The 14,816-nt window shown below is 42.7% G+C and overlaps 1 protein-coding gene across 5 annotated transcripts in view; it reads right to left on the bottom strand.

The window, feature by feature from the left end:
• Positions 1-14,816, bottom strand: part of MITF (melanogenesis associated transcription factor) — a 96,299-nt gene that overhangs the window by 26,510 nt on the left and 54,973 nt on the right. For 3 of the 5 annotated variants that reach the window (XM_006093765.3, XM_023758112.1, XM_006093766.3), the window contains exons 3-5: positions 4,423-4,650; positions 3,383-3,466; positions 661-756 (exon numbers count right to left, since the gene is read on the bottom strand). In XM_006093765.3, the coding sequence (XP_006093827.1) occupies positions 661-756; positions 3,383-3,466; positions 4,423-4,650 (408 nt within the window). The remainder of the gene's footprint in view (positions 1-660; positions 757-3,382; positions 3,467-4,422; positions 4,651-14,816) is intronic. The other 2 variants (XM_006093768.3, XM_014460037.2) reach the window with 1 other exon arrangement.

The following is a 14,816-nucleotide window of genomic DNA, read 5'->3' as shown; positions in this document are numbered from 1 at the left end:
CGGGCACACACAGACTACTGCGGAGCCTGACGGCCACGCCACGCTTCCTAACCCTCTGACGGCAGCAAAGATAACCCCACCTGACTAACAACTCGCAGAATGACTGCAAGGACAAAACACTCCTGCAATGAGACCGGCAAAGAGTAACATAAGACACAAACGTAAGGCGCGAAATACAATGAACAACACAGGTAGGGCTCCAAATTATAGGAAGCAGGACACATAAGAGCAAATAGTTCTACTTTTCAAAAATTTACTAAAATAGAAATAAATTTTGCTGCTGATGGTAACCTGACTGTCCCCCTATCACCTGTGAATAGCAAGATGCTGCCTTACAGACTGCATTATTTCTTCAGGCTAGAACCTGCTGGGCGCAGCAGCCCACCGGCTGGGGCAGCGTGCGCTCAGCGGGAGAAGGACGTCAGGGGGACAGGAAGGCCTGCTGTCCTACTGAGAGTGGGCCTGGACTCCAGGAAAGTGGAGCTTTGTAAACTTAACTTTTGATGCCCAGTCACTTCTTTGTGATCCTGAGATAATTCTCTGTTTTATTATTAATACATTTCTTGATGAATCACTTCCAAAGATAAACTAAAAGTTCTGGAAAAGGAAGAGAACACTGAAAATAGCCCAAGGTTTTCCTTAAAGAAAAGTCATCAATACCGTATTTGCCATTTGCAAGGCAGGATCCATCAAGCTCAGGATTTCTTCATTATAACTTGATTCTAGGCTAATGATGTCATCGATAACATCATCCATCTGCAGGAAAAAGGGCAATGGGAGAGAGATGTAAGCAAAAACCATGCAAAGCAACCCAAAAAGAGATCCAACTCTTTTCTTACCCAAAGCAGTAACAATCTTTAGATTCTAAGAACTGTCTTCTTTCTCCAAAAATGTGAACATGACTAAGGCCATTAGCACGCACAGGTGGCAGGGATGGCACTGTGCTCAGGGATTTTCACTGGCTAAGATTTACCTTCCACAGGAGCCCAAACGGGGACGGTGCTATTACTACAGTTGTTTTCCAGGTGGGATAAACGAGAAGCAACTACCCCCAAGTCACTCGTGCAAGGCTCAGTGTCCCAGGTTGAACCCAGGCTCTCAACTGCAGTGGTATTACACTTCCCAGGCCCTCCCTGGAGGAGGGAGACATGGGGGGCAGTCCAGCCCTTCGCTCCCGTCAGGGCGTGGGGCATGGCTCTCGGCCCTGGCAGCCTGCACTGATCTCACAGTGACTTGTAAAGTAAGTTTCTTCTTGAAAAACTGCCGTGTGCTCGGTGCTCCCCGGGGACTCCCCAGGACGAGGTTATCATCACAGCCCTGGAGCTGACATTCCCACTGGACAATTTTATTCCTAAAGTATCAAAGCACCAGCTGCGATGGTAAACAATAGCGATTACGTGCGCATCGCAGCAGCTGCAAGACAAGTCAGCGAAAACATTTCTCCACAAACACCTTATGTACATGGGCTAGTTGTGTGTGTGTGTGTGTGTGTGTGTGTGTGTGCGTGTGCACGCACACACACACACACACACATGCCACACAGGCTTGGATCTTAAGAGTCCTTCGTAAGCACATGACGAAATCTCAGGACTCAGAGACATGTTCCTGTGGGTCCTTTTTTTTTTTTGCCACTTCCAATTAAACAGGACAGGCTCCAGTATCATGGGACTTGTTGGAACTTTTGTTCTCCCTCTTTCTGTACTGGAGGCAAAGCCCCCAATCTTTAATGCTTCAGTGGGCCTATCTGCAAAATGGGTTAATAATGCTCACTGCCTTATTGGATTCTTATAAGGTTTCAGAATAAATCATGCAAAGTGCTCACAATTCCTGAGAACAGTGATTGGAAGTCAGTTTTGAATAATTTCCAGCATACTGTTTATTAGGTTCCATCTCTAGGTATACCAGTTTTATTTGTTTTTAAGAGATAATTTTCTAATTATGCTAGTGAACAGGCAAATGGGCCAAGGGACTTAAAAAAACCCTTTCTTTGTAAATTTTTATTTTGTTTTCACTATAAAAATTAGAGGACCTGGTGTGCTAAAGTTTTTACATAATTTTTTCTTTTATGAAAAAAGTAATGCAAGCTGATAACAGAAAACATAAAAAAGCAGTAATTTTTGTGGCTTACTATCTTGCTTTCTCTTATACATCTATACACACATTTTAAATATATAACTATATCAATAAATGAATGTAGCATAATTTATCTACCCATTAAGTAGACTGTCATAGAACCTTTAATTACTTGGGAAAATATCCATGAAATATTATTAAATTAATAGTTTCAGAATATATGCTCCATGAGATTCCATTTTACAAAACAATATATGATAACATATGAACCTATTACTAATAATGGCCTATCAAAATGGCTACCCTACACATTTGCATAATGTACACTGATGATGGTATCTAAATGAATTACAGCATTTTAATTTTGTTTATTGAACTTTATGTATTATAAGCACTATTTAATTACTTAAAGCAACTTAGGGAAAATGCATTTTAAGTTTACTCTCCTTAGTAATTATTTAATCTTGAGACACTATGAAGAAAATGCTCTATCTATAGCTTTTTATCTTTAAAACTAAATCAGTAAAAGGACTAAAGGAAAATTCACTTTTTCTAATGGAAGAGTAACAACAATGGTACAGAGTGTACAGACCCTGACCTCACGAAGCCCAGAGCTCTAGGGCACTTGTCATCATAACAAGTAAAATAGCCGAACGGTTTTCACAAACGACAATTAGTAGATATTTGAGTCCCATGGGATACGCAGTACTGTGTAAAAAATGGGAAACAGTGTATATGATATAGTCAACTCTGAAGACTCACAGTGAACATGAGAACTGAAAAGGCTCTCACTATTCCTAAAGAAAAAACAAACAAAAACCTGCATAATTGTATTTACTTATATAAAATTCTTTTTTGGACCACAGCATATTCCCTACCCCCTTTGCCACTTGCAATAACACTTGTTAGTATCCTGTAGAGCAGCCCAATAGGAGTAGAAATTAGAGAAGTGACTGCATGACAGGCGAAGTGGTTCCATCTGCGGTCAGGGAAGCATTCAGAAACATGGACATGCGGGGGTGTCTTGAAGGATAAGTAAGGATCTGGTACAACCCAGAGAGAGAAGGAGTCTTGGCAAAATATAAGAGCATGTGTGAATGCCCTGAGTTGTGAAACAAAATGGAATATAATGGAGTGAGTAGGAGTGGTATGAGTTCAAACTGAAATAAAAGGGGTAATACATAAATAAACAAACAAACAAATAAAAAAATCAATTGGGGGGCCCGTAAGCATCAGGATGGGGTGATCAGCCACAAATTCCAATCCTCATTCCCAAGTGTTCCATCCTGGGCCCCAAGCCCCTCAGTACCTGCATGCAGGACGCTCGGGAGTGTGTGTTCATTGTTGGGCATTCACTCTCCGCCCTGTTTTGTTCTTCAAACTTATAAAATCCCTGCAAAAACACAAGCGAAATCAGCCCATGACTTGGGTTTGCAAATGACCCTTCAACCACATGTTCACATGAGGCTGATTGTGCAGCAACAAGATGAACTAAGTTTTCAAACAAAGGTGAATCTGAGCAAGAAATGAAATAATGAAAAAAGAACTTGCGTCAAATCAGCCTGTTAGATGACAAATATGGGCAGAGAAAATAGGACAGTTGGTTTGGGCAGAGGGGAAAAGACTTGGTTCCTTTAGAAATTAAAATCAAGCAAACTTCATAAAAGTCACTTTGGAGTTTCAGAGTACAATGAAACTCCATTAAAATGAGGCTCATCACCTCATAATTTGGAAATGACAGACATTAAATCACAACTCTCCTCTCGGATTTCTATGCACCAGATTCCGAGGCCAAGATTAGCGTCAGGTGTATCTGAGTCTTGTCTCCAATCAGCCTTTACAAAAGCAGGTTGGATGGGCAGCAGCTTTTGTGATAAAATGGAATTTATCGAGCAATTAAACACTTGCCTTTCTGTTAGATTCTTGTGTGCTGTATTATTCAAATCCATCCACACACATTCTGTACTTTTTTTCCACTCAGAGAGAAATACAAGCGGAACTTCTAAACCGCCTGTCCCACACCTTGTCTATTTTTGCTTTTCCTTTTCCACCTTCCCTCTCCTCTCTCTCTGCACTTTCACTGCTTTGTAAATGGAAAGGCATTGAAGAGAAGAGAACCCTGAGCAGAGGCAGCGGAAATGAGGGGAGGGGGAGAGCGGCCAGGTCTCCACCTGTGCCATCGCCCAAAACGCAGCGAGGCTGCAAAGGGCTGGGCGCTGGGCAACCTGGGACAAGGCCGGTGAATGCAGCCATGCCGATAGACCACAGTCCACAGTCAAGTGCAGGAACAATATCCAACAGACAGTCATTTAGTGTAAGAAAACAGGAGAGGGAAGAGACATGAATTACCTCTTTTTCACAGTTGGAGTTAAGTGTGAGCATAGCCATGGGGCTGTTGGGTGCGCTGCTCCCCGGCACTGGTGGCATGACATGATCGCCAGGCTGGTTTGGACATGGCAAGCTCAGGACTTGGTTGGCATGTTTATTTGCTAAAGTGGTAGAAAGGTACTGCTTTACCTGCTGCCTTTGGGCTTGCTGTATGTGGTACTTGGTGGGGTTTTCGAGGTGGGTCTGCACCTGAACATAGCCGCGGAGGGAAGAGAAGACAGCGCTGTTATTTGTGAGTTCGGACAGCTCTTGTTTCAGGCACAGACATGAGACGTGCCAATCCACCGACAGAATCAAGACCAGTCCCGGTTGCATACCAGGCGCTGTGCTCATGGGTTTTTATATCACTGAATTCAAAGCCTCACTCTTAGGACTTGGGCTCACACTTTGCCTGTTTTGTTTCCCGGGGAACGAGTGGTATATCTCTGTAAACCTGGCCCTTCTTCTCATGTCGAACTAAAAATATGCAACTAACTGTATGGCAAAAATTTCCCCAACACACCTGAACGGGTTTATTAAGATCAAAACAATAGAAGGAGCACAGCATAACTCAATTTATTTCACTTTCCTTGTCAAACAGAACAGCTTCTTGTTTTGTTTAAATTCCATAAGAAACACCTGTAAAATGGTTATTGAAAATAAACAAAAACGTTCTGATGATTAAAGCAGGTGTTGTGGATTAATTCCTCCACTTTTATTGGACACAATTAGTCAACATCCTAATTAAAATTGTGAACTCAACCGAAAAAGCAAATGCCCATTAAGCAGCTTCTTTCAAAGCATTAACACTTATATGTGTTTTTAAACACATGAGTATTAAGTTACCAGGATATTTGTCCTCCTTTCTTATTTCTCATATGTATTAATACAGAATTAAAAATGCTTTTTTTAAAATCAGTGATACTCAAAATCACTTTCCCTTGATAAACATAATTTACTCTTATGAGCTAAGCACAGCCAAGCACTGAGGGGAAAGCCTGCTAATATTTACTTTGTTTAAAAATAAAATTGAATTACTTCTTACAATAAATAGCACCAAACTACAATTATTTCTACAATTGAAAATAGTGTCTATTGCATAACGTGAAAAGGCGAATTACTCAATGTACTGCATTATATCTCAGAGACTGAATAGGAAGAATGAAGCTCACCTGATAGTGATTATATTCTAGCATTTCCAGCATAACAACGGTTAGGTGGCCCCACTCCAACGAGAAACGGTAGGCTATTCACTCCCTCTACTTTCTGCAGTTCCGATCGGACTGACTGGCATAGAGAAGGCACTACACACAAGGTGTCCCGAGGCACCGCCGGAAACTGTCACAGCAGCCCTGCTTATAATAACCTCAGCTAATTAGTTATGCATGTAAAAGCCCGTTCACACAAGGGTTGTTGTTATTTTTTCTGGAAGCAGTACAAGCTTGGTCCTAAATACTGATATAAATGTCCCCCCTTGGCTTGACGTCATGCTTTTTTTCATAAATATAAAAGAACCTTTTAAAGTGAAGAGCTATCAAAGTCAAACTCAGTGTCAGATCAAGGCCGCTTCACTATTCATCTTTAGTTCCACTAGGATTAATAGACAATGGTATTTCTCTTCCAGCCGTAGGTCAGAGCTCTGCCCCCTTCGGAGAACACACTGGCGGGAAGCTGCTGCTACACATGACGTTTCCTAATGGCCAAGCAGCCGCCACTCTGACTGCAGGACCGTGGTCCTTCTCGAGTGGAGGAGTCTGTGCTGAACCTGCAGGCCTGTCAGCCTCACCTGCATCTGTCTCCACATGCATCTCACCATTGCTGGACAGATGTGTAGCCTCCCTCCTGACCTCACATCAGGAAGAGGGGAGCGCTCCTAAGTAAAACAGAACGTGTGCACTTGCACACACGCACACTGAATGTACCTTTATGTGGAAGTACATTTAAGAGGAATAAATGCCTCCCCAATTTAACCCTCAAATTAGCAAGCATGAAAATTTACTAAAGATCTTTCAATATAATTCTTGGGGCTAAAGGAGAACAAGATTTATCATATACGCAACTGATGCATTTATATATTTACTCATTTATTCATTCTATTACTCATTGATATTATATGCTAAACACTGTACATGGCATAGAATATACATTGTGAACAAAGAGATGGTTGCCAACTTACGAAACTTATGGTCTGGAGTGAGGCAAAGGAAGAAAAAAGGCTAACAAATATACATCTAAAACTATGATAAGATTAATATTCACTGGTGAATTGGGAGCTATTTTAAGCATAAAAATTTGAAATTCAATAATTCTGTCCACATGCCCAGGATAATGAAGCCCTTTAGATTATAGTCTCCAATGGTTTCAGATGACTGATCTGATGTGCACCAGAGGTTCAGAGACACTCAAAGTTCCAGAAAGCGCCTGGACACGGGAATAATGAGGACAACAGACATTACTAAAATAAACATAAATGAGGCCAGTGAGTGCAAAGTGCTTATCTCACTATTACACTTAGAAAAGAAAAGGCTGCACATTTAAAAATAAATGGCAATTCACTGGCAGATCCTCATTCTTTACTGAATCAGACTTTGTGCTTTAGTAAGGAGAGAGGCCACGTGATCTCCATTTAGCTTTGCCAGTGAGGTCTGCACTACATCCGCGGTGGGGTGACCGGAGCGGGATGTCAGTGCCTTTTTAGGTTTCAGTAAAGTTGAGAACAGATTGGCTATAAACACTACGCAGTAGATATATCATCTCCAGCCATTTCCAATCCCAACACCTGGGACAGGAAACATAACTGAGGTTCATGAGCTATGGGGCATAATAGGGAGTGGTGAGGTCTGTGGCAAACTAGGGGATGCACACTTCACCTAAAAGGAACGACTGCCTGGTGGCATGGGAATAGCGGCCAGTAGAGCTAGATCTTCCACTTCTTCAATTTAGCTGGCAGACTGAACTTTTTTGAGTAACATTTCCCAGATTAAAAAAATGACACCCAATTGTTTGATTGTTCACATTGTACAAATCAAACTCAGCTCAAAAGTGACTGTTCATGAGGACACCCTTCATATCCACGTTCCCTGGGGGTGGCCCCAGTTCTGAGAAGTAGTCCCTCTTCTGAGAACTTAGTGTCAAAACCTGCTACTTCTCTGAGAGGCGGCCGCCTGACTGCACAGTCAGCAGCACAGGTAAGAGTTCGAGAACTGGGGTTGAATTCTGCCTTTGCAAGTTACAACTTATGTGATCTTCCATGAGTCAGCAATGTTCGTAGGCCTTCCTTTTCTAGGTGATCCATGAGGTGCTAATGGAACCCACCACACAGAGTATTTCCTGCTTTAAATTAAATTGTGCTTCTGAAAGACTATGTATCTGAAACAGCTGTTCTCAAACTTTGTGTGTCATAGCACCCTTTTTAACTCTAGAAGTTTGTTGTGTTTCTGTGGATTATACCTATCGATATTTAGCATATTAGAAATTAAAAATGAGAAAATTTTAAAACATAAGAGCATACACTAGCACATACTCCACTGGACATCAGAACAATGACATTTTAACATCCTGTAGCATTTATAAAACTATTCTGCATACTCGTGAGATGAGCAGGAAGAAAGGAAACTAACAAATAGGTATTATTATGAAGACAGTTTTGACCTGGTAGGACCCCTGCACGGGTTGTGGAGACCCGCAGAGAAGCCCTGACCTGGCCCAGTCGCACGCACTCGAGCACTCTCACCCTGCAGCCTGCCTGCCATTCACGCCTGCGTGAGGAAGCAAGGGGCACGGAGGCTGCCGATCACCAGGCCGAGATGCTGGAGGGCAGCAATCCCGAATTAACTTCCTCGTCGCATGACTGTGAATGTCTATAGTCCTCTATTTTGAAAGCCATATAAATATAATTCTGTGTTCAAGAATCCTAAACCATAGCTTTTAAATTAGTGACTTCCCCTTCATTAATTTTAAATAGCCAGCAAATGAGCATGCAAATGAAAATATATGTGGCATTAAACATCTGCACAATTTCTTAATAATTTTTGCATTCTTTTTAGCTTCAAACCAACTACTCAAGTTGAGGAATTAGAACAGCAAAAGTTAGGTACTGCTCAGCACTTGAAGCACAGACCACAAAATAAAGCTAGAAAATTTTATACTCTATCAAAACATATTTTATTGATAAAATTTTTATTTCACATAAAAAATGATCACTATCTGGTTAAAATGGGAAAAAAAAGCCTTGAAACTTTTCTTCCTTGTTACTGTGTTCTGTTGCATACCCTTGACTCAGCAGTGACCCCTAGTGACCCTATGAATGAGGGACATCCACAGTGCCCTGTCCTCAACAGCCTGCTCAGCTCCTGTAGACTCATGCCTGTGCTTCCTCCATGGCTCAACCTGCCTCACAACTGGTCTTCCTCTCTGCCTGCTGCCTTCTGTATTTCCCAGCATCGTTCCCTTTCCTAAGAACCTGCCTTCTCACGATGGGCCTGAAGTAGGACAGCTTCAGGGTAGTCATGTTTGCCTCCAGCGGTGCTTCTCTCCACTGGCCACTCCTCCCCACAACCCTCTTCCCGTTCTTTATTCAGATGTTGAACTGATAGTAAGAGAACTGGAATGGACCCCTTCTAACTGCCCACTGGAGCTCTGCCACTTCCCAGGTGGCTCTGACAGGTCCTCTGATGTCAGTTTCATTCTGAAGACATCCTAGCGCACTCGTGTGAGACGGTGCAGCAGACACTACCCTCTTGGCTGAAAAAATAGTTCACTGGAGGAAACAATATCCCCATTTGATGTCCACTGTTCTATTCCCTGTACTATTTATAAACCAGAATATAAATAAAATTGACTGAAAAACACATAATCCTTTTAGTTTATAATTGATTTTATTTTTTAACAAGTCAAAAAAGTGTTTCAATTTCTCATTTTATGTTTAGATAGAGAATGTGTTCTTTTGCTCAGTAAATTTAAGGAAAATTAAAGTAACTATAATTCAACAAATTGCTACCCACTGTCATCCACACACCACCATTCTTTTCATACTGTTATCTAAAGTTTAGATTCTAAACGACAGTTTATACAGGTCAATTACGCAATCACCATTCTTGAAAAATAAAAAAATAAAAAAAACCGGTAACATCGAGAATGCTAGCTTCCTTCAATGAAAAGAACTGTCCAGGGTCACATCTGGTAGGTGCCAACGTTCTTTTCAGCCCCACAATGACAGTGCTACCGCAGAAGAAAACTCCAGCCAGAAACGCCCTTCACATGCGGCCTTGTGAAAGGTATCTCACAAACAGTAAGGAAAGGAAGGGTGCGAATCCTGACCTCAGAGAGAACCACCAAATCAGAGGCAAGCAAAAGCAAAAATAAAGAATCCTTAAATACAGGAAAGTTGGAAGTGACTAAGGTTGGCAAGCCAAGTCCTTTTTCCATACATCTAAACTGGACAAGCAGCCGTGTAAGAACCCAGGGTGTGCTTAATTATCCCACTTTAAATATAAAGAAACAGAAAACTTGAAAAGAAGGTGAAAAGACTTGCCAGGGTGAGAAATCAAACCAGGTGTCCATCATTCTTTCCCCAGGAGCAAAGGAGGCCAACAGCCTGCACTGCTGGTGAGTCTGGATCTAGGGCATTAACTGAGCAAAGAGAAGAAGATAAGCCATGTGCATCCAGAGGTGCACTCACATACCCTTGTGTGCACATGGAAATACATATGAATTTATGTCCCACTTCTATTGGTTTATATACTTTCATATTGCTTCCTGTCATGCTACTTTGTAGGATTCTGAATTCAGACAAATGAGTTATAAATGTGCACAAAAGGGAAGGATGGCAAGTACATTTTTCTAAACGTTTGATGTTGTAATAGAATAAACTACCAGGGGTGGGCAAACTTTTTGACTCGAGGGCCACAATGGGTTCTTAAACTGGACCGGAGGGCCGGAACAAAAGCATGGATGGAGTGTTTGTGTGAACTAATATAAATTCAAAGTAAACATCATTACATAAAAGGGTACGGTCTTTTTTTTTTTAGTTTTATTCATTTCAAAGGGGCCGGATCCGGCCCGCGGGCCATAGTTTGCCCACGGCTGAACTAGACCAAAAATTCATAGCCAGTCTTTTATCCTTAGCTAATGTGCGTGTTATAATCCTCAAGGTGGAATGCTTTGCGATTAGGACAAACAATATTTAGTAGCCTCAGGAAAAAGGGTATTCTCATAAGGAAACTCCTCCTATATATAATTCTTTAATCTCTCAGACTAAAATAAGCCAAAGGTCCAAGTATAAAAATAACACCACATTTTAATGTTGGCCAAATAGAAATATGAGAGATTTAAGTGTGGGAGCCATTGCCTGCAGAATATTTATAATCCTAGATTAAAAACATCACTTACAGAATCAAATTCCTAGGAGAGAAGCAGCGAGACCTAATAAACTTAATCCATTACTCACTTTGGGAGAAAACCATGCATTTACAGGTCCTGCTTTCTGAGGATCATGCCTGTCATTATGCATGGGTATTAAATAGCATGTCCTATTAAATAGCAAGACTTAAACTATAGAAAACAGAATAAGAATTAATTCATACAAAAGTGTCCACTATGTATGAGATGTTGTGCAATTTATATTCATTCCTAGTGTAGGTCAATTCAAAACAAAACTAAGAAGTCACTTGAATGACCATATAAAATATTCTTGAAAGCCTCTTCACACAGTGTTTTAACCGTAGAATGACAATTGATGGAATACAGAAGCAACTATAGGAGACGTGTTCTTGGTACATCTGAGATACATGAAGAACTAAGTACAGGATTGGGTGCAGACCTTAATGTGCATATAAACCAGCTGGGATCTTATTAAATAGGGTAACTCTATAGATCTAGGGCGGGACCCACGATCATGCATTTCTAATAAACACCTGGGGACACTCCACAGACCACACCACACCTGGATACTTCATGCATTCTCACCTGGAGTTCTGCTCCCATGAAGAGAGTTATATGATCACCATTCATTGAACAAATATTGCTTGAGTGCCCACCAGATGCCTGACAACTATCCTCTTCTTCCACAGGCTGTCTAGGGAGGGCCTCTCCGAGGTGACCTGGAAGCACAGACCTGACGGAGGGGAATGAGCCAGGCAGATGCAGGGGAAGAGCACGGGCAAATGCGGAAGTCCTGGTGGGAGGAAGCCTCACGTGCTCAGGGGATAGCAAGGAGGCTCTTACTGCACACTGTTTACTTGGCTCTAACTTTCCACACTCGCCTGGTTCTCCTTACACCCTCATCATTGCTTCTCATGTCCTTCGCTAGCTTTCCCCTCTTCTCCTCTGGAATGTCAGAGTGCCTCAGGCTCCAAGCCTGATGTTCCCCTGCACACAGCCCTGGCGACCTCAGCCCTGAAGCTCACCTTACCTGCCTACTCCATAGCATCCTTTGGAGGCCTGCAGACATCTCAACCTTGACATGCCATCATCCCCTGTAAGTCAGCTCCTCCCACGTCTTCTCCATCCTTCTATAGGTCAAAAACTGGTCTTCATATGGTTCAACCTAATTGCTCATTCCAAAAACCTTGGTCATCTTTGACTTTTCTTCAACTCAATATCCAATTCATCAGGTATTGGCTCCCTCTTCAGAATGCACCCAGAATTTAACTAACTTCCCCCATTTCTAGTGTTACCATCGCCATTTCTCACTTGGACACTGAATCCCTTGACGGTCTGCCGCTTGCAGTCTGCTTTCAGAACACGGCTGGAGCAGTTCCCAGGAAACAGGCCAGATCAGACCACTGCCCTGCAAGAGGCGCTCTGCAATGGCCCCCTCGCTATCGCGGAGAAAACACCCAGTGCCGGCAGGTCCCTAAGCCACTGCTACCCATGGCCCTCGTCAGGAATGCACACTCTTGGGCCCCACCCAAAGCCATTGACTCAGAACCTCTGGGTCTGGGGCCAGAAATCGATGTTTTAACAAGCTGGCCAAAGTGTGCAGACCCCTGTCCACTCCACCCTGGGGTCATGACCTCTGATTTATCTCCCACAACCATCCTAAGAATTTATTCAAAATCCCAACCCACATGCTGCCAGTGCTCCTGATTCTACCCTGCTCCACCTCATCCAGACCATGGCCTGGCATGTAGCAGCCCCTCAGCAAACTTTTGTGAATCAATGAGTGAATGGCACAGTGGCTGAGGGGCATGGATGAGGAGAAAACAGAAGCTAAGAACAGGCCCCACTGTGCAGGCCCTGGCTGGGGCTAGAGGCTAAGCTCTGCAAGTGTCCTGAGGAAAGGGAGATGTGACAGTCCCTCAATCCAGAAAGCTCGGGAGGACCAGTGATTCCCATCTGACTAGCACCCTGAGAGCCTCTTCTTTCTGAGGTGTGCCCAGAGGCCGCCATCCCTCCACTCTCCCCTCTCGGCTCAGCCCTGATGATCTAAACACAGGTCAGGAGCCCAGATAAGTCACAGTTAAAGCAGAGAGCCCCAAGCAGGTGGCTCTTGGGAACAGGTAATGCTATTGGCCTACCCAGTATTTAATTAAAAACAAAGTGTTCACACCAAAAGTTGGACTTCTGGTTCCTTGGGAGAAATCTGAGCTGCCCTGTGGTGGGTCCCCAGGGGCAGAGCTGAGGAGAGCGCCCTCTCTGTTCTTGCCTCAGCGGGCTCCGGCCCCTCCTTCTGATGCAGGAAAGTCACCTGCCCGACTCCTGTCACCTGCCGACCTGACAGCATCTGAGTCAGCACACCTGTGTTACCCTCTCACACTTCACACTTGGAGGTGGTTCCAAATCTGATGGGATGGTGATGGTGTATGTGCGCTTAGAAAGAGCCACAGCAAATGAACAACCTCACAATTTGGGTGAGAAAATAAAAGAAATTGATGTAAACTTTGAAAAGGTCCATACACATCCATCAGCCATTATACTTTCAAGAACTTTTCTAAGGAAATCATCAGCTACAGTGGGAAAGGTTTAAGGACAAGGATGACAGCCAGAGCATTATCTGTAACAGGAATGGTCACAAGTTTCCCAGGAACACAGTCATTTACATTCCGTCTGTGGCAGCCAAACTATAGCAGTGCTGGAGCAAAAGCCTAAAATGCAGTGGAGCCTCAGTTCTCGGACTCTGTGTTCCCGAAGGCTGTTTGAGAAGCAACTTGTTCAAAAATGGAATCATTTTTTTTCCCATTAGAAATAATGTAAACTGAATTAATCCATTCCAGACCACAAAATGATTACTTTTTTGTTGTTGTTTTTGTTAATTCTCATGCAGGGGTATTTTCTCCATTGATTTTTAGATAGTGGAAGGGAGGAAGGAAGGGAGAAAGAAAGAGAGAAACACCAATGTGAAAGAGACACATCTATTTGTTGTCTCCTACACGCTCCCTGACCAGCGCCAGGGACCAAATCTGCAACCCAAGTATGTGCCCCTGGACCAGGAATCAAACCCACAACGCTTCATCCCAAGGCTGGCCCTCTAACCATTTTGCACACCCACCAGGGCTGATTCCCTGTTTTAACCTTTCTTATATACAGTACATGTAGAATGCATTGTTTAATCTATAAATAAACACTTTAAAAACAAAAAGGATATTAAATGTAAATGAAAATTTAACAAAAAGGAAATGAAATGTACAGTAAAAAATGAAAATCACACTAGAACTCACTTTTTCATCCATCCATCTCTCCATCCCTCCATCCTCCCACCCATCCATCCCTTCACTCCTCCATCCCTCCACCAATGCATCCCTCTGAGCAGTAAGACTGTGTTTCCTGGAGGTATTTCTTCAGACTCAGGCAAACACTTCATGAATTCACTCAATTAAAAATTGCCTGGCTACCCAAGCTTTGCTATTAGGTCTCTATGTCACATTCAACTTACTTTTCATGACATTCTTTTTCTTGAAAACTCGCAGGTTTTCAGATTGGGAGATGAGTAGAGGGTTCCATTTAAAGTCCCAACTCACATTCTCACTCACCAGTAACATCAGCCTGTCCACTGGCTTGTATCCCAGCAATGACCTCCTCCTATGGGATGTGGGTCCTTTTTGGCACTTTCTTCCAGAAGAGGCCTGTCTCATCACAACTGAACACTGTTGGGAACAAATCCCTCACCTCTACGTATTCTTGAAATTCTGTCATGAAATTATCTGCAGCTACAGTATCACCATAAATTGGCTGTCAGGTCAAGAGCCAAAGTTTTGTTTGACAACAAGACATTTTTTTCATGAACAACTTGGTGAAGAACTGAATTGCTCGAAATGGGAGATGTTCAAGAACCGAGGTTTGACTCTATTTATTATCTGGCCCTTCACAGAAAGTGTGCCAACCATTAATCTCTAATAACAAAAATATGGGAAATACCTAATATGCAATGAATTAAA

This window comes from Myotis lucifugus, unplaced genomic scaffold (assembly GCF_000147115.1).
Source record: "Myotis lucifugus unplaced genomic scaffold, Myoluc2.0 scaffold_123, whole genome shotgun sequence".
Taxonomy (NCBI): domain Eukaryota; kingdom Metazoa; phylum Chordata; class Mammalia; order Chiroptera; family Vespertilionidae; genus Myotis; species Myotis lucifugus.
This window is presented reverse-complemented; position numbering and strand designations above follow the sequence as displayed.